The sequence below is a fragment of the Salmo salar genome, chromosome 13 (assembly GCF_965601325.2).
Source record: "Salmo salar chromosome 13, fSalSal1, whole genome shotgun sequence".
NCBI classification, from domain to species: domain Eukaryota; kingdom Metazoa; phylum Chordata; class Actinopteri; order Salmoniformes; family Salmonidae; genus Salmo; species Salmo salar.
This window is the reverse complement of record NC_138303.1, coordinates 36495813-36516542: the sequence shown is the minus strand read 5'-3', so window position 1 is coordinate 36516542 and position 20730 is coordinate 36495813. Positions and strand designations below refer to the sequence as shown.

The following is a 20730-nucleotide window of genomic DNA, read 5'->3' as shown; positions in this document are numbered from 1 at the left end:
GCGTTCATCCACCACTGGCCTGCTGCCCCCCCCCCCCCCCCTTAAAAGATTTAGATGCACTATTGTAAAGTGGTTGTTCCACTGGATATCATAAGGTGAATGCACCATTTTGTAAGTCGCTCTGGATAAGAGCGTCTGCTAAATGACTTAAATGTAATGTAAATGTAATTATCTGGTGACATATTTCCAGGGTCAGTGCTATCTTGGATCCTTATGATGACCATACCCGAACTTTGTCTTTCCATTTCAAATGTTAACTTAAAGGGTGGGTACCCTATTTCAAGCCCAGCAGATGGCGCTCTAACGATCATATATAAAAACATCACGAGCAGCTGCATTAACACGCTGTGTGTACTGTCAAATAGTAAAAATGACTGACCGCAGTGGAAAATGTAACATTATGAAGTTAGTCAAAATTGTGTCTTTCGGTTTATTAGTCGTTGTTTTAGTATGTTTCGTTGCAGCCACTTTAAGGACACTGACGTTTGACGTGAATTCAGGACTTCAACTTGCACACTGGGAGAAGACGAGGAACATTGCGTCTGACATAAACCAGCACCAGCGAAAGGAGCTTCTTGCCAATTTCAGAGGTGAGATCCGGTCTAACTTCACCATCAAACCGAGCAGACTGGACAGCCTATGTTGTGTGAATAATCGCTATAACGTTCACACTAAATTTGGTCAATGCCACCGGCTTTTTTTTTAATGCAGAGGCCATCCAGATTCCCACGGTGTCAACATCGAAGACGCAGCTCAACATCACCGCACTGGGCGAGTTCAACAGCCTGCTGAGGAAAGGTAACTTTGTTTTGGTCCCGGGAGTATACGATGATCCATTCCATAGGCAGACGATTACTGTAGGAAACATGTTTTCACTGAACACAGTTACCCATTAGCACTTCGACGCTGCTTTATGATACTCAAGCAGAAATGCACCCGTTTACTCCACTAGAAATGATATCACGTGAAAAAACTGGATGTTGCGCGAGAATTGTTTGGCGCTGGTGCTATACATTAATTTATACTGTTAAATATTTTGACATGTTCCTTAATATGTGAATAACGTGTGTAAATGTCAATGTTGTCTGATTTAAACGTTCGTAAGCAAGCCTTTTAACGTGTGAGCTTACCCTGAATCAGTGGACCAGAGCGGTTGACGCTCCTGAAAATACTGCTTTCACATTCTTCAATACGGGGAGGTAGAGGTTTTCTCCTCTCGCACCGCGCTCCCTGTCTCTCTCGATTTGGTGAAACAAAGACTTTAATACATTCAAACCTCAGATTATTAGTAACAATTTTATATGCAGCAGGTGACAATTTCTGTTTTTAGCAAGTCTGCTAGTTAGCTATTAGTTAGAGAGAGGAACGTTGCTTGTCACCTGTCGAGGGAGAGATAGCCTCAGCAAGGACTGCCAGTAAACTACATATTTGTATGAAATTAAAGATGCTCATTCTCTTTTGGTTTGTTTGATATTAATAGGCCTGTATTCGTCCCATGTTTAACAGATATATTGCTCCTCTGGATGGCCTCTTCTGACCAATTAGTTTGAGTAATGCAAGTACACGCAGTCTGAGGGTGGGGTAAAAGGTGGGACAGATGCAAGGTTTCCAATAGCCGGCTTTTGGCCATAAATAAATATAAATTATAAATACAATTGTGAAAAGGGGGGGAAAAATCCCGTTGCGAAATAATGCTTTTTAGCCAATTCATTGATGGAACTAACAGTTGATCTAAATACATTTGACCATTCATGCTTATTGGTCATTAGGGTAATTTGCATAATTTAGTGGAATTTAATTGGCGCTGTCGGACAGATGGTTGTATGAATTTGGGATCTATTGTCCCCTTCCTGTCTGTCTTTTTTTGGCTATTTCTTTCTCGACAAACTGACCAATAGAATAGGTAAACCTTTCTACTTTGGTGGATAGTAGGTTGACTTAGGCTCGTAAGTGGTGCGTCCATAAGGCTAAGTAAATGTAATTAAATTGCCAAAATTGTATAGCCCAATTAGCCTGCTCCTGTTTATACAGAAATAAATACAATAATTCAAAATAGGTTACTAAAGCATGATTTGGCCACAGAGGAACATTTAGCTTCCCCAAGCCTTAAAAAACAAGTTGTGGATTGTTTTAAATGACCTACAGTTAGCAGCAAAGGCAGCGCGTGCGCAGCAAATACCGTAGATGATTATAGAGTTGCGACTGTCTGTGGAAAGTAGAGGGGGCCCAGCCACAGACATATCACAATATTTCTTAATTTAATTGCGTGGAAACGTAGTTTGGAAAGCAAATGGTATTGCTGTAAAGAGAAGACAGACTCAAATCAGTCTTTTAGTTATATAAATACTCTATATAATTGAGCGAACAACCGTAGGCCTATAGCCTATCTTATTGGCACCAGCGGAGAGCATCGGCCGTATCCCCGGTGATATTCACTTTATCATTGTTGGGTCAGTGCAACTTAAGTTTGTTTTCGACAATTTCCTCCTCCAGTTTAGATGGGAGTCATATTCTATTTGTCTCCCCTTCTCATAGGCCTATTGTATGGACAACGTCTATACGCATCAATGCATCCTCGGCTTGCATTTTCTGCTAAAATAAATCCCATTTAGATTATGGTAATTAATTTAATTCTCAGCACTGTGGATGAACTCTCTAATCAGGTTATGCACCTAATGCATATTGGTCCGCAAAATTTCTCAAATGTCTGTTAAGGTCAAATGTCCGGCGCCACATTTTCATAAAGGAAACCCTGGACAGATGTCAAGGTAATGTTTGAGCCCATGATCATGATGCTCAGAGCTTAAACTCTCAAGACAGTCAACATTTTAACCATCAAATTTAATATTTTTATCTTTTTTTAATGTATTTTATTTTATTTTTTTCTGTTTGTTTTTCTTTCGTGCACACAGTTTATTGGTTGGCCTTTTTTTTTTGCATGTTCACTATGAACTAAGGAACTTAAGATATGCACCTAGTGTAATGACATCTGCCTGTATGGAATATTTTCTTTGCTGCTAATAAATGGGCCAAGAATCTATGTTTGGAAAATGGTTTGTTGTGCACACATTTATAAACACTTACAATCTCACCTTTGCTAGATTAGCTCAGGAAGGTTAGCTGCCACCACACACACACACTCCATGTAGTCTAAGGGAGAGGTAAAGGTTTGGTGAGTCGAGCATAGGTGTGTGAGGAGTTTCGAATTCAAATTTCCCTGTTTGGAAGTCTGTGGACTTTGGAATGCATTGAATTGTATGCATATATTGCTATGGTGTAGAAATAGTATCAAAACTATCTTGTCTGAAGCAGTCTGTTAGATCAGTGTCTCTAGCTCAGGTTTTAAAGCGGGGTGTGCAGAAGAAAAATGAGTGTCTAGTCGAATTACATAAGTGTTGCTGTTTTATAAGCACGCTAAAACCCTGAAAGTATTACTTCTGGTTAGTTCAGTAGCATATGTGTGATTAATTGCATTAGTTGGTTAAAATAAATAACTCAGTTGGAAAAATGCTAATTTGTCAGATTTATTGTGAACAACATGAAATATGTGTATAAATTAACAGCTAATTTGTACTTTTTGGTGCAATTTTTGGCAAAGGCTTTGCCATTGATCTGTGCATTATCTCCTGTGACCTTTTTGAGCCAAATTGGAATATGTCAGCAATGGTAAGGCTTTCAGACATTAAAACCAAGTGCACTGTGCTTCTGGGATTATGTTGTATCATTTCAGTTCTAAAAGCAATGTTCATTTTACCCCCCTAACACTCAACACTAGGGGTTGCAAAAAGTAATTATATATACAGTACCAGTCAAAAGTTTGGGCACCTACTCATTTGAGGGTTTTTCTTTATTTGACTATTTTCTACATTGTAGACATCTAGTGAAGACATCAAAACTATGAAATAACACATGGAATCATGTAGTAACCCAAAAATTGTTAAACAAATACATGTATTTTATATTTGAGATTCTTAAAAGTAGCCACCCTTGACAGCTTTGCACATGTTTTGCACATGCTTGGCATTCTCTCAACCAGCTTCACATGGAATGCTTTTCCAACAGTCTGGAAGGAGTGCTGAGCACTTCTTGGATGCTTTTCCTTCACTCTGCAGTCCAACTCATCCCAAACCATCTCAATTGGGTTGTCAGGTGATTGTGGAGGCCAGGTAATCTGATGCAGCACTCCATCACTCTCCTTCTTGGTCAATTGGCCCTTGCACAACCTGGAGGTGTGTTGGGTCATTGTCCTGTTGAAAAACAAAGTGCAAACCAGATGGGATGGCGTATCGCTGTGGGAGTCATGCTGGTTAAGTGTGTCTTGCTTTCTAAATAAAGCACCATCACACCACCACCTCCATGCCTCACAGTGTGTAAACCAGACATGCAGAGATAATCTGTTCACCTACTCTGCGTCTCACAAAGACATGGCGGTTGGAACCAAAAATCTCAAACTTGGACTCCAGACCAAAGGACAGATTTCCACTGGTCTAATGAACATTGCTCTTGTTTCTTGGCCCAAGCAAGTCTCTTCTTATTATTGGTGTCCTTTTAGTAGTCATTTCTTTGCTACAATTTGACCATGAAGGCCTGATTCACGCAGTCTCCTCTAGAGGTCGACCGATTTATTATTATTTTTTTCAACGCCGATACCGATTATTGGAGGACCGAAAGAAGCCGATACTGATTAATCGGGCGATGTTTTTAAAAAGATTATTATTATTGTTTTTTAATTAAAATGTATTTATTTGTAATAATGACAATTACAACAATACTGAATGAACACTTATTTTAACTTAATACATCAATAAAATCAATTTAGCCTCAAATAAATAAACATTTTCAATTTGGTTTAAATAATGCAAAAACAAAGTGTTGGAGAAGAAAGTAAAAGTGCAATATGTGCCATGTAAGAAAGCTAACGTTTAAGTTCCTTGCTCAGAACATGAGAACATATGAAAGCTGGTGGTTCCTTTTAACATGAGTCTTCAATATTCCCAGGTAAGAAGTTTTAGGTTGTAGTTATTATAGGAATTATAGGACTATTTCTCGCTATACAATTTGTATTTCATATACCTTTTGACTATTGGATGTTCTTATAGGCACTTTAGTATTGCCAGTGTAACAGTATAGCTTCCGGACCTCTCCTCGCTCCTACCTGGGCTCGAACCAGGAACACATCGACAACAGCCACCCTCGACGCAGCGTTACCCATGCAGAGCAAGGGGAACAACTACTCCAAGTCTCAGAGCGAGTGACGTTTGAAACGCTATTAGCGCTCACCCGGCTAACTAGCTAGCCATTTCACATCGGTTACACCAGCCTAATCTTGTGAGTTGACAGGCTTGAAGTCATAAACAGCGCAATGCTTGAAGCACAGCGAAGAGCTGCTGGCAAAACGCACGAAAGTGCTGTTTGAATGAATGCTGACGAGCCTGCTGCTGCCTACCACCGCTCAGTCAGACTGCTTTATCAAATCATAGACTTAATTATAACATAACACACAGAAATACGAGCCTTTGGTCATTAAAATGGTCGAATCCGGAAACTATCATCTCGAAAACAAAATGTTTTTTCTTTCAGTGAAATATGGAACCGTTCCGTATTTTATCTAACGGGTGGCATCCCTAAGTCAAAATATTCCTGTTACATTGCACAACCTTCAATGTTATGTCATAATTACGTAAAATTCTGGCAAATTAGTTCGCAACGAGCCAGGCGGCCCAAACTGTTGCATAGACTCTGCGTGTAATGAACGCAAGAGAAGTGACCCAATTTCACCTGGTTAATATTGCCTGCTAACTAGGATTTCTTTTAGCTAAATATGCAGGTTTAAAAATATAAATTTCTGTGTATTGATTTTAAGAAAGGCATTGATGTTTATGGTTAGGTACAGTCATGCAACAATTGTGCTATTTTTTTCCCGCAAATGCGCTTTTGTTAAATCATCCCCCGTTTGGCGAAGTCGGCTGTCTTTGTTAGAAAGAAATAGTCTTCACAGTTCGCAAAGAGCCAGGCGGCCCAAACTGCTGCATATACCCTGAGTCTGTTGCAAGAGAAGTGATACATTTTCCCTAGTTAAAAGAAATTCATGTTAGCAGGCAATATTAACTAAATATGCAGGTTTAAAAATATATACTAGTGTATTGATTTTAAGAAAGGCATTGATGTTTATGGTTGGAGCAACATGTACCTAAGCGATTATATGCAACGCCGGACCGGCTAGATAAAATAGTAATATCATCAACCATGTGTAGTTAACTAGTGATTATGATTGATTGTTTTTTGTAAGATAAGTTTAATGCTAGCTAGCAACTTACCTTGGCTTCTTACTGAATTCGCGTAACAGGCAGGCTCCTCGTGGAGTGCAATGTAAAGCAGGTGGTTAGAGCGTTGGACTAGTTAACCGTAAGGTTGCAAGATTGAATCCCCGAGCTGACAAGGTAAAAATCTGTCGTTCTGCCCCTGAACAAGGCAGTTAACCCACCGTTCCTAGGCCGTCATTGAAAATAAGAATGTGTTCTTAACTGACTTGCCTAGTTAAATAAAGGCGCTAAATTATTTAAAAAAAGAATAATAATAATAATAAAAAATCGCCCAAATCGGCATCCAAAAATACCGATTTCCGATTGTTATAAAAACTTGAAATCGGCCCTAATTAATCGGCCATTACGATTAATCGGTCGACCTCTAGTCTCTTGATGTCTTACTTAAACTGTGAAGCATTTATTTGAGCTGCAATTTCTGAGGCTGGTATGAGAGCCAGTTTCATCATAGCGCTTGATGGTTTTTGTGACTTGTGGTGGCTAATTTCTGCATTACCAAATGAGGAGAGAGACAAACTTCACACACCAGTCAGAGTTATACTTAAACTACATCTTTAATAAGAGTTTTGCAAAAGCACTTGACTTTCAATGATGTGCTATCTCTAATGACCCATTGAAAGTGACAACACAAAAGTACAAAGATCTTTTATAGCCAAGATACACCCCTCTCAACCTACATGACGAACCACAGATCTTAGGAACAGTTCACAAAGGGACTTTATACTTGAGAAAGGAGTATCTCTTAGCCAGATAACATTCGCTATAAATTATTGTTCAGTTTGGTCCCTATGATGAGGTTCTAATCTCGTTCCTGGTACTTCATAGTACAAAAACACCAACTCATCCAATGGCATATCAGTTGTCAACTCTAGATACTCCCATCTCAAGTAAACCCCCTCTTGATCCCACTCCTGGACAGGCTCACTGAGGGGAGTGACTTGCGCACAGACATTGTGGAGACAAATAATTGGTTCCCCATTAATCACGACATCCCTTCACATGGTTTAAGAATAGGTAAAGACACATTCACATATGAAGACAATGTTCCATTCTGTCCTCTTCCCTTTCTGATATTCTGCATAGCACCAGGGATATGTTAAAGACAAGCCTGACCTCTCCCCTCTCTGGGCCCCAAGTGACTGAGCCCTAGCTAAGGGAAAAGTACCACTGCCAACACCAGAGTCCAAAGGGATACATTCTAATGACAAGTATCTCACATAAGCATATTATGCAAATAAAACATCTTAATTATCTATGTTACCCAACTAATTCTGATTCATCAGCCACAGACTGCACTTGAGAACTTTCAAAGTCTTTGACGTTTTCTGGATTGATTGACCTTCATGTCTTAAATGAATGATGTACTGTCGTTTCTCTTTGCTTTCTTGCGCTGTTCTTGCCATAATATGGACTTGGTCTTTTACCAAATAGGGTTATTTTCTGTATACCACCCCTACCTTGTCACAACACAACTGATTGGCTCAAATGCATTAAGAAGGAAAATAAATTCCACAAATTAACTTTTAATAAGGCACACCTGTTAATTGAAATGCATTCCAGGTGAAGCTGGTTGAGAGAATGCCAAGAGTGTGCAAAGCTGTCAAGGAAAGGGTGGCTACTTTGAAGAATCTAAAATATCAAAACTATGAAATGACACATGGAATCATATAGTAACCAAAAAAAGTGTTGTATTTTAAAAGCGACCCAGGCACAGCTTCTTTCTAGATCTCCAACCTGAAGATCATTGTCCTCGTTGTCTTGAAAGCACCATAAAACTCATGGTGCCCATCGTCAGCTCATAACTGTGTGAAGTTGGATTCAGTGCTCTCGTCAGCATTAAAACCCACATTTTGATCCAGGTTGAACGTCATAGCCCCACATTAAAAGTAAGCGATGGTGAGTTGAGAAGACTGCCATAGGTCCAAGTAAAAAAGTGAACATTGGCTGTTAATTACAGAATTTTTATTTTCACATGGTTGGGGTTGTGGACCAAAAAAGTTTGGGAACCACTGCCCTAAACTAAACACATGTTTTCCCTCTTCCAGTTTTCCCTACAGTTTTCTCTTCCCACCTGGTCCAGCATGAGGTTGTGGCCAACTACAGCCACCTGTTCTGGGTGCCTGGCTCTGACCTGGCCCTGGTCCCCTACATGCTACTGGCCCACATAGATGTGGTGCCTGCTGATGAGAACGATGGATGGGAGGCCCCACCATTCTCTGCAAAGGAGATGGATGGATTCATCTATGGTAGAGGGACCATCGATAACAAGCAGTCCGTCATGGTGAGTTTTGAATGTAGGTAGAGGTTTATGGGAATTGGGTTTTCCAAGGACCAGAGCGTGGAGATTATTCTATGATTTGTTTGCTATGATTTAGGCCAGGGAAGGGCAGCTGGTGGCACGAAGGCGCTCAGGTCAATTTTGGGAACTCAGTTGGGGTCTCAATTTACTGTTGCGAGTTAGAAGTAGTAGAATACACAAGGTGCAATTTAGAAATGTTGTTGTGCATCAGCAGTTTCTCTTTTTATGTGAGTCACTGATAGTCAGTCATTTAGCCCATGTCAGCTACATTATTTTAGATAACTGGCTGCAAAACTAACTTAGCAATCTAAACTTGTTATCATGGTCAAGTTACCTTCTGGGGGGGCCCTCCCATTGATTTTGTTAGTCAGTCTCACTCAGATATATTAAACACTGCAAACATTTCTCCACCCTACGGCAAAATGGGTAGAATTGCATGAAATGAGCTGTAAACAGCAACAACAAAAATATCCGCCCCATGGAACAATTTGTAGAATTGCATGAAATTAGTTATAAAATTGCAAAATCTGTAATTGCAGCAAACTGAAACATTTTCTCTACACCCTGTGGCAAAATGTATAGATTTCACTGAAATGAACTCTAAAACGTAAAAATTCTTTCTGCTGTCAAGAGCGGGGACACCCCCATCAAAGTTGCCCATCCCTGATTTAGGCCAAGGGCCTGATTAACAATGTGGTTACTGTTTTTCCTCATCCAATAATACGATTTGACATTGTCAGAATTTAAACAGCCTATTTTTTTTCACTGTAGGGAATCCTCCAGGCGCTGGAGTACCTGTTGATAAGAGGTTATTCTCCGCAAAGGGGATTCTTCATTGGTCTGGGTCATGATGAAGAGGTTTGTGAAGTTAGTAGAGGTATTTTATTTCAGAAACCGAAAGGGACAGAATTCAGAAGCATGATCTTCTCTTTGTACTGTAGGTGGGTGGCTTGCAGGGGGCCATGAACATAGTGAAGGTGCTGAAGAAGAAAGGGGTGCAGCTGGCATTTGTACTGGATGAGGGTCTGGCTGTGCTGGATGGAGTCATCAGTGGTCTACAGGGGCCTGCTGCTCTGTAAGCATTCATTCATTCATTAACTCTTGTCTCATATTTTAGACTCTATAGCACTTTGTGACATCTGCTGATGTAAAAAGGCCTTTATAAATGCATTTTATTAAGTGCAACTTAAGGTTTATGTCATAGATTGCACTCACAGTTTATTAAAAGTGTGTGGGCCTGCCTGTGTGTATATGTGTCAGGATTGGGATCAGTGAGAAGGGACAAGCCACGGTGAAACTGAGTGTCTTTAAGGCCCCGGGTCACTCCTCCATGCCTCCCAGAGAGAGCAGCATCGGCATCCTGGCTGGAGCTGTCAAAAGGTGAGAGGGGATTTGGGAATCACACTCGTCACAGACTAGATGGGTCTTTCTTCTATGTATAGCCATTGCTTAACACCTACAGGTACAGTTGAATAAAGGGGAATTCCACTTTTCTTGCTTGGTCAGCCTTGAACATTATAGAGCCTGAGACAAATATTTTATAAGGCCCAAGGTTCAGGTTTTATTGTCACACGCATAAGTGTAGTGAAATGCCTTTCTTGCAAGCGCTATCCCAACAATGCAATAATCAATATCCCTAGTACTATAACGTAAAGTAGTACAAAAACGCACAAAAAATAGAAATAAGAACACAAGAAAGTAAGTAAGCTGTATACACCTCTCAGTTGAGTATGAGTGAACTCCGTAAAGGGAGGACGTTTGTAAATCGGCTAGTTCTACATTGTTTTAGGTCTGCATCATAGTATATTGTGTCATGTCATGTTGTGAACCTAAGCCCACATTCTCTAAGCACACGTGATCTGTTTTGTCAGGTTGGAGGACAACCCTATGCCCATATTGTTTGGTGAAGGCCCTGAGCGCAGGACCTTTGAACACCTAGCTCACAGGGTAATGCTGTGTTTCTAACCTCTGTCCTACATTGGTTTCAATTATCCTATGGGATATTCTGCGATATAGAGTGTCGTGTTTAGTACTAGTCTTAACACCATTTTAAAATAAGTACATAGCTTTTTAAATCACTTTGAAATGTCTTTGTCTTACAGTTTGGACTCCCAATTAAGTTTCTCATGTCAAATATGTGGCTGTTCTCTCCACTTATTGGCAGGTAATTTCCCTCACTGAATTTCTCTGGTTTGTTCAACCTTGGTTATTTCAATTACATGCAGATTATACTTGATTGAGTTATAAAACCTAAATAACATTTGTTTATGTTACAGAGTAATGGAAAGAAGTCCTGACACAAATGCTTTTTTGAGAACCACAACTGCAGTCACCATGTTCAACTCAGGTGTTAAGGTACAATATCTTGTCATAATACATGAGTTATAGTGCATGAAGATGTTTCGTTAAAGTGATGCTTCTGAGGTTTTCTATAGTTTCAGCAGTAGTTTGGCTCGAGAACACTTTCAAAACGGTTGTACTACATCATCCATTTTGTGTGACATGTTCTTTTAAAAAAACATTTTTTTCAATTTGCATATGTTCAAAATTCCAATTGTTTTATGTTATATAGTCCTGAACTGCATCTATTAAGCAAATACAATACTTGGATGTTTCTATTCTTCACAGGTGAATGTTCTTCCCTCCCTCGCTGAGGCCTATGTGAATCTGCGGATACATCCAGCACAGACCGTACAAGAGGTGGGGATTAGCATTTTACGCATCTACATGTATGCTTCAACAGCATGCTATATTCAAAATTCATGTTCTATTATACTGTAAAGCTAAAATCATAGGTCCATCTCACAAAACCGAGACACTGAATTTATAAACTACTTTAGTCATGCTGGCAACTTTGAAGTACAGTTCAAGGAAACTGTCCCCAGTTTTAAAAATGATAGGGTTTGTGTCTTCCTGTCAGGTTCTGGAGTTCATCCAATCCACAGTGGGAGATGAGAGAGTGAAGATGGAGCTGGTGAATGGCTTTGACCCACTGCCTGTCAGCTCGTATGATGAAACATCCTTTGGGTTCCAGACCATCAAGAAGACCCTGCTGGACCAGTTCCCACAAGTTTCTGTTGCACCTGGTAAGAAACGGAATAGAAGGGAGTGTGTGAAGAGGGAGTGGTATTTGTTTGATTTGCCCACTGTGATGTTGGGGAAAGGGGGGGATCCTGCTTTTGGTATGGGTTTTTCAGGTAACATGTTCACATTTTTATGACATAGATTTGTATGCAGAATACTATCATATTCCAACGTGCAGGTCTCTGCATCGGGAACACAGACAGCCGCCACTACACTGACCTGGCCAAGGACATCTATCGCTTTGCACCTACCTGGATCAAACCAGGGGACACCCAGAGGTACGACTCATTGTAGCTGGAGCACTGGATATTCTGTAGAGAAGAGCTCTCTCTTTGTCAGGTGTTGAATGTAGTCACAGTAACTCGATACGTACTGTACAACATACTGTATCTTTCAATGGCCTGTTGGGGTTGAGGAGATTGTTCTAACACTGCCCTTTTGTTGACCGGGAGATTAAAACTCCAGTCTTATGATCTAGCCATGTGACATGGTTGAACCATAAAATGTAAGTCAGCCCTACATGCACAGCGTCTTGACAAGCAAAGTTTAACAATGCCCTCTGTTTGCATTGAACAAACAAGATAAAGTCTCACCTTACTAACACTGTAGTTTGCTCGCTATCGTTCCACTGCTTATACATTCTCTACATTTGCAGGTTCCATGGTATTAACGAGAGGATTTCTAAGAAGAACTACGAGGAACTGGTGGTCTTTTACTTCAATCTGATCCAGAACTGTGACATCAAGGAGCTCCCTTCTCCCCACGGTGCTGGCCATGAGCTCTAAAGCACTAGGGTATTTGGGGGCCACTATTACATTCATAATCTACTGTGATTTCCGGACTATTAAGCGCACCTGAATATAAGCCGCACCCACTGAATTAAAAAATATATATTATTTTGAACATAAATAAGCCGGTACATTGAAACAAATGAACTTTACACAGGCTTTAACGAAACACGGCTTGTAACAAAAATAAATAGGCTTTAACGAAACACGGCTTGTAACAAAAAATAAAAAATTAGCAGTAAGCTTTAGTTGTCTTTTTGCACTGAGTCAATTCCTCACGCTGCTGTTTCCAACGTCTTATCATCGACTCATTAAGACCAAGCTCCCGTGCAGCAGCTCTATTTCCTTTTCCAACAGCCAGATCAATCGCCTTCAACTTGAAAGCTGCATCATATGCATTTCTCCGTGTCTTTGCCATGATGAGGGTGACAAAATAACTACCGTAATCAGAATGATGGGAAGTTTGAGAGCGCTCGATTTAATCTAAACAGTAAACAAAAAAGTTGTTTGACCGTAACCCGTTCGGCAATTTCATTGGTCTAATGAAAGCTTCATGCCGCCAAAAAACTGAGCACGTCACAGAATGTGTTTTCTTTTTTTTTTTTTTTTTTTTAATTGAAAGCGGGAAAAATCCATATATTAGCCGCGTCATTGTTTAAGCCGCGAGGTTCAAAGCCTGGGAAAAAAGTTGCGGCTTGTAGTCCGGAATTTACGGTAGATAATATTAGTTTGTTGTGTCAGATTCTATTTACCCATTCAGGTTGTGTCCCTCCTTTATTTTGGATGAAGTACAGACATCTCTTGGTGATCCTTATATAATAAACAACAAACTACCAATGCTCTAGTTTGAATGAAGGCAGTCTGATGGAATTGATGTACTCACTGATAATACAATGTTACTCAGACATCAAAAGGGGGCAAGCTCTCACAAGGAACAGACATGTAACATGGAGATTTTGATCTCTGTGTTGTAAAAAAAACTACTGGTGACGGTATTGCATTAGAGAGATTGAGTTTGATTTTTGTTATGGCCATAGAAACAGTTTTTAATGGGTATAAAAATCTATGTAACATGTTACTGTTTTGTTATTGATCATTGACATGAAACTTGAAATGCAGCGTGCATGTGAGACCTGCTGGCCAAATTTCCTCCCTGTGGAATGGTTTCTAAACAAATATAAAGATATTATATAAATCATTTTATTTTCAATGCACGTTAATGGTATGAAACTTGAAATCGCTATATTTTGACTAAGCGTGATATCTTACTTGCTGATTTCTATGAGGTACTTGAGGTTTTTTTTGTGAATATTTAACACCGGTTAATTGAGGTGCAATACTTGATTTATCTGTTTGAGGACTGAAATTCAAAAAAAATTATTGAAATACCGCCTCCCGATGTGCGAGGTACTGGGCCAATAAAGCTGAAGATATCGATGATGTGAGCGAGTGGTGAACATAATGGTTAATAAACATGATGCACTGTGGTGATGGCCATCTTTGTTTCCAGTTGATGTGTCCAAATTGTTACAATGTACGGTCAGACATTATTTTAGACAGACAGTAGGTCTAAATTCATTCCAAATCATTAACAAGGAACCTTACAATAGTTCATTTTTTTCTACCTATACCAAGGTTGTCAAACTCGTTACATGGAGGGCCTAGTGTTTGTTCTTTGGGTTTTGGGGTTTTCCTTTCAATTAAGACCTAGACAACCAGTTGAGGGCAGTGTTGCCAACTTAGAGACTTTGTTGCTATATTGAGCGAGTATTCAGACCCCTTTAGCGACACATTTTCCAAAAAATCGACTAGCAACCAATCTAGCGACTTTTTCTGGTGTTATTGGAGACTGACGTGAATGCACATATCGTTCTTACTGCCCCCACCCCAGTCCCAAAGCGCTCACAGGCAGCCCAGTCCTCGCGCTGCAGTCCCTCCCAGCTGCAGACAGAGCAAGAGATATTCATCCCTCCGCTTCCAGACTGCAAATGAATCGCGCATGCGGGAAGCCGCCGCTGGCTGATCCCGCCCTGGCTTACATTCAGGGTGGGATGTAAATGTAAAATGTTCTTTGTCTAAAATAAATCACTGCACAAAAATAAATCAATGCATTTGACTCACACAGCCTCAGTCACTTACTCACCTTGTCCACTGTGTGTGTGCCTCTCTGTGACGTAAGATAAACATCTAGCTGGCTAGCTCATGTCTCAGTCTAAACTGTACACTCAAAAATACAGATAAGAGTGGGAATCAAACCCTGAATTCAAAGGCTTGTTGAAGCCGTTTATTGGAGATGATACACGGGCATACTGCCTGTATTGTAAGGCTGATTTCTACGCCAAACACAAAAAAACACATGACAACTTAAAAACATACTCAAAAGGCAAAGCCTTGTAACAGTTCCACCCAAAACAAGCTGCCAGTTATGGTTAAAAAAATTGACTCTCTGAACACTGTTCCATTCTGGCATGTGTTCACATTGGAGAAGCACGTAGAGCTGCTTTCTCAGACTCCACTGCTGCTACCCACTTCAAAATGCACAGGACAAAGTGCACAGAAATGATTAATGGTGTTCTAGCACCATACGTTCTGAAAAAGTTGGTCGCAGATGTGGGTGACCAGCGTTTCAGCCTCCTCCTCGATGAGTCCACAGATGTAAGTGTTTCTAAGTACCTGGGGGTTGTGATAAGGTACTTTAGTGACACCAAGCAGACAATTGTATCAACATTTCTGGGGCTTGTTGAGACGGAGGGAGGAGATGCCAAATCTATAGCCCGTGCTGTTGTGGCTTTCCTTAAGAGCTGTTGTCTTAAAAAAGAGAATCTCCTGGGGATAGGGACTGACAATGCCTCTGTTATGACGGGGATTATCAATGGGGTCCATAAAGTGCTGAAGGAGGAGTATGGCCTCATATCTGGTTCTTATTCGCTGTGTGTGCCACTCTGCAGCTTGCTGTAAGTCATGCTTCCAATGACACCATCCCCCGTAGTGTGGAGTACTTGGTATGAGAGACTTATAACTGGTTTTCAGTGTTTCCAAAGCGCAGGGAGGCCTACAAGGCCATATATGAGACCATCAACTGTGGGGAGAAACCTTTACAGATAACCAAGGTGTGTGCCACACGTTGGCTCTCCATTGAAAACACAGTTTCGTGCATTTTGGACCAGTGGGAGGAGCTTAGGCTACATTTCGCAGTCACCAAGTCCAGTGAACACCCCTACATGGCTGAGGTTTTATACTCCATGTACAGTGAACCTCAAAACATATTGTATCTGACTTTTTTGAAGTCAGTGCTGGGTGAGGTACAGTTGGCCATCAAGGCTTTTGAGGGAGAGCAAGTAGATCCTCTTAAGCTACTTGACAGCTTGGTTAGCCTGATGAAGTCTGTGAGCAGCAGGGTGCTGAATCCACTGGCAAATGTTGATGTACTCAAAGGGCCAATAGATGGATACATCAGTCCCAAACCGTACCTTGGTTACCTTTTTGAGTCAAAGGCAGCTGAGCTCCACCTTGCGCCTGAGGATGAAAACAATATCCGAAAGCGGTGTGTAGCCTTCACCATCTCCCTCACTAATGAGTTGAGGGTGAGACTGCCAGACAACATCGAAGCGTCGCAGTACATGTCAGTTTTCAATGCGGAGGAAACTCTAAAGCACAATAAGAGCCCAGGAGAAATAGAAAAAAATAGCCAAGCTCCTTGGCTACTCCCCTGCAGAGATAGACAAGCTTGTCCAGCAATGGTGTGCCATCCATCTTAGTAAATGGAATGAGACAAAAAACACACTGGGCTTCTGGAGTGAGATTTGGAAGTTCAGGGATGCAGCTGATATCAACCCGTTTCAAGAACTTGCCATTGCTGCTGTGTCTGTGTTGTCCTTGCCACACTCGAATGCTGAAGTCGAGAGAGTATTCAGCCAGATGAGTGTGGTAAAAAGCAAACTTAGAATCCAGATGTCCTTGCAGACCCTTAACTCCATCCTGTACATTCAATGTGGACTGAAGCTGTCTGGTGAGGCTTGCTATGAGCACCAGCTGCCTGATAATGTTTTGCAGCTTTTTGGCACATTAGCTGCTTACTCATTTAAGTCAGCTCCTTCAGTTGCTGAACCTGCCATAGAGAGCCTTGACCAAAATGACAATGACCCACTCTTTCTGTGAGCTAGCACAGCCTGTGTGTGTGTGGAGGGGGATCTGGGAAGAAAAAAATGTTTTTACCTGAATTAGGGCCAGACTAGTTACCATCATTTTCTCACATTGCCATTGACATTTTTTTCTATTGTCTCTTTTTGGTCCATTTAGATTGTTAATGTAGATTGTATACAATTTTTTTTTTTAATGTTATGGTTAAAAATGTTAATGTTTTACTGTGACTTGTTGTAGGCACCTAAGTGGACCATGAGATTAAAAACCAAACCAAATTAAGAAAAAATAAAATAAAATAATATATATATTATTTTTTTTATATATAAAAAAAAAGTAACTCTGTCTTTTGGGTCACTTTTGCCGGTCCCAAACCCGGATAAAGGAGGAGGGTTGGAATTGTGACATAAAAAAACCCAAGAATCGACAGAAGAAAGTTCATATGTAGTTCTAAACATATTTAGGGTGTTTTTTACTCACTTTTTGTCTCTCCCACGACGTTATTCCTCTCTCCTACAGCGTCCATCACACTTACATGCACATGGCCAATTATGCATATTAGGCGGTGACGTCATTTAGTGACTTTTAGGACAGCCAATAGCTACATTCCTTACTGAGGAGTTGGCAACACTGGGTGAGGGGAGTTCTTTACTAATTTGTGACCTTTTTCGCATAATTTCCAGTCACAACTTGTATATGTGCTGCTGTGTGGTTTGTTGCTCACCTTACTTTGCTACCTGCCAACTTTACGGTTTTTACTTTTTAATTACCGTTTTATATATATATTTTTTCCCCTCGCTCAACTTTTTTCATTCAACTTTTTCATCCCGGACGCTTTATCTGGACGGGGTTTGTCAGGACCTCCACCAGCCGGCGCAAATTAGTAACATTAACATTATGCCTTCTAATTGCGGTTGCTGTACTCATAATATACAAGAGAACGATCACCTTATGGCGAGGATAGCCGTGCTGCAAGCCCAGTTTCAGACAAAATTGTTAGGCAAGGGTAATTTAGATGTAGGAAAAGATGAAACAGCGTCTGTGCCACCAGTAAGTACAGATAGTAGTATAAATCCCCTCGCACGGTCCCCGGAGCCGGACAATTTTCTCATGGCTTCTGGAAAGAAATGCTGTAGGAATGCTCAACCGGTGTCGCTCATTCAACCGACAGAAACTTTCAACCGGTTCTCCCCATTAAGCAGCGAGTTAGAGTCCGTGTCTCTCTGGTCTCTCCTCCCGTTACTGGGTCTGAGATGCTGAAGCCTCCGACTATTAGTTCTGACAAATTGAAATCCCTAGTCATTGGCGACTCCATTACCCGCAGTATTAGACTTAAAATGAATCATCCAGCGATCATACACTGTTTACCAGGGGGCAGGGCTACCAACGTTAAGGCTAATCTGAAGATGGTGCAAGCTAAGGCTGAAACTGGTGAGTGTAAAGTATAGGGATATTGTTATCCACGTCGGCACCAACAATGTTAGGATGAAACAGTCACCAAGCGCAACATAGCTTCAGCGTGTAAATTAGCAAGAAAGATCTCGGCATTGAGTAATTATCTCTGGCCCCCTCCCAGTTAGGGGGAGTGATGAGCTCTACAGTAGAGTCTCACAACTCAATCGCTTGTTGAAAACTGTTTTCTGCACCTTGCACCTTGTGGGACTCACCCACAAACAGGACCAAGCCTGGCCTGCTTAGGAGTGACGGACTCCATCCTAGCTGGAGGGGTGCTCTCATGTTATCTACAAACATAGACAGGACTCTAACTCCCCTAGCTCCACAATGAGATAGGGTGAAGGCTGTTAGCCACCCTGCCAGTTTAGTGGAGTCTGCCACTAGCACAGTCAGTGTAGTCAGCTCAGCAGTCAGCTCAGCTATCACCTTAGCAATCTTACTGGAATAAAGACCTCCATTCCTGTCATTATTGAAAGAGATTGTGATATTTCAAAATAGGGCTACTTAATGTTAGATCCTTCATTTGCAAGGCAGTTATAGTCAATGAACTAAGCACTGATCCTAATCTTGATGTGATTGGCCTGACTGAAACATGGCTTAAACCTGATGAATTTACTGTGTTAAATGAGGCCTCTCCTCCTGGTTACATTAGTGACCATATACCCCACTCATCCCGCAAAGGCAGAGGTGTTGCTAACATTTATGATAGCAAATGTCAATTTAAAGAAAAGAAAACGACTGCATTTTCATCTTTTGAGCTTATAGTCATGAAATCTATGCAGCCTACTCAAATCGCTTTTTATAGCTACTGTTTACAGGCCTCCTGGGCCTTATACAGTGTTCCTCACTGAGTTCCCTGAATTTCTATCAGATCTTGTAGTCATGGCAGATAATATTCAAATTTTTGGTGACTTTAATATTCACATGGAAAAGTCCATAGACCCACTCCAAAAGGCTTTCGGAGCCATCATCGACTCAGTGGGTTTTGTCCAACATGTCTTCGGACCTACTCACTGCCACAGTCATACTCTGGACCTAGTTTTGTCCCGTGGAATAAATGTTGTGGACCTTAATGTTTTTCCTCATAATCCTGGACTATCGGACCACCATTTTATTACGTTTGCAATCGCAACAAATAATCTGCTCAGACCCCAACCAAGGATCATCAAAAGCTGTGCTATAAATTCTCGGACGACCCAAAGATTCCTAGATGCCCTTCCAGACTCCCTCCACCTACCCAAGGATGTCAGAGTACAAAAATCCGTTAACCACCTAACCGAGGAACTCAATTCAACCTTGCGTAATACCCTAGATGCAGTCGCACCCCTAAAAACAAAAAACATTTGTCATAAGAAACTAGCTCCCTGGTATACAGAAAATACCCGAGCCCTGAAGCAAGCTTCCAGAAAATTGGAACGAAAATGGCGCTACACCAAACTGGAAGTCTTCTGACTAGCTTGGAAAGACAGTACCGTGCAGTATCGAAGAGCCCTTGATCATCCTATTTTTCCAATGTAATTGAGGAAAATAAGAAGAATCCAACATTTATTTTTGACACTCGCAAAGCTAACTAAAAAGCAGCATTCCCCAAGAGAGGATGGCTTTCACTTCAGCAGTGATAAATGCATGAACTTCTTTGAAGAAAAGATCATGATCATTAGAAAGCAAATTACGGACTCCTCTTTAAATCTGCGTATTTCTCCAAAGCTCAGTTGTCCTGAGTCTGCACAACACTGCCAGGACCTAGGATCAAGAGACACTCACGTTTTTCAATACTATATCTCTTGACACATTGATGAAAATAGTCATGGCCTCTAAACCTTCAAGCTGCATACTGGACCCTATTCCAACTAAACTACTGAAAGTGCTGCTTCCTGTGCTTGGCCCTCCTATGTTGAACAAAATAAAAGACTCCCTATTCACCAGATGTGTACCAAACTATTGTTTTCACTATATATTTTACCTCTTGGTGATGTCATTCGGAAACGTAATGTTAACTTTCACTGCTATCGGACGACACACAGCTGTGCATTTCGATGAAACATGGTGAAGCCCCAAAATTGCCCTCTCTGGAAGCCTGTGTTTCAGATAAAAGGAAGTGGATGGCGGCAAATGTTCTATTTTTAAACTTGGACATAACAGAGATGCTAGTTATACGTCCCAAGAAACAAAGAGATCTACTGTTAAATCTAACAATTAATTTGATGGTTGTACAGTCGTCTCAAATAAAACTGTGAAGGACCTTGGCGTTACTCTGGACCCTGATCTCTCTTTTGACGAACATATCAAGACTGTTTCAAGGACAGCTTTTTTCCATCTATGTAACATTGCAAAAATCAAAGTTTCTGTCCAAAAATGATGCAGAAAAATTAATCCATGCTTTTTTCACTTCTAGAATAGACAACTGCAATGCTCTACTTTCCGGTTACCCGGATAAAGCACTAAATAAACTTCAGTTAGTGCTAAACACGGGTGCTAGAATCTTGACTAGAACCAAAAAATGTGATCATATTACTCCAGTGCTAGTGTCACTACACTGGCTTTCTGTTAAGGCTAGGGCTGATTTCAAGGTTTTACTGCTAACCTACAAAACATTACATGGGCTTGCTCCTACCTATCTTTCCGATTTGGTCCTGCCGTA

At 40.9% G+C, this 20730-nt stretch overlaps 1 protein-coding gene across 1 annotated transcript; it reads left to right on the top strand.

Moving 5' to 3' along the window:
- The first annotated feature begins 289 nt into the window (after positions 1–289).
- LOC106567266 (N-fatty-acyl-amino acid synthase/hydrolase PM20D1.2) lies at positions 290–13981 on the top strand. Its single transcript, XM_014136365.3, has 13 exons — positions 290–590; positions 712–798; positions 8369–8604; positions 9394–9480; positions 9564–9697; positions 9883–10002; positions 10494–10569; positions 10725–10786; positions 10899–10977; positions 11251–11322; positions 11543–11708; positions 11885–11984; positions 12362–13981. The coding sequence occupies exons 1-13, from the start codon at positions 371–373 to the stop codon at positions 12489–12491; spliced, it is 1569 nt and encodes a 522-aa protein (XP_013991840.2). The 5' UTR covers positions 290–370; the 3' UTR covers positions 12492–13981.
- The last annotated feature ends 6749 nt before the right edge of the window (positions 13982–20730 follow it).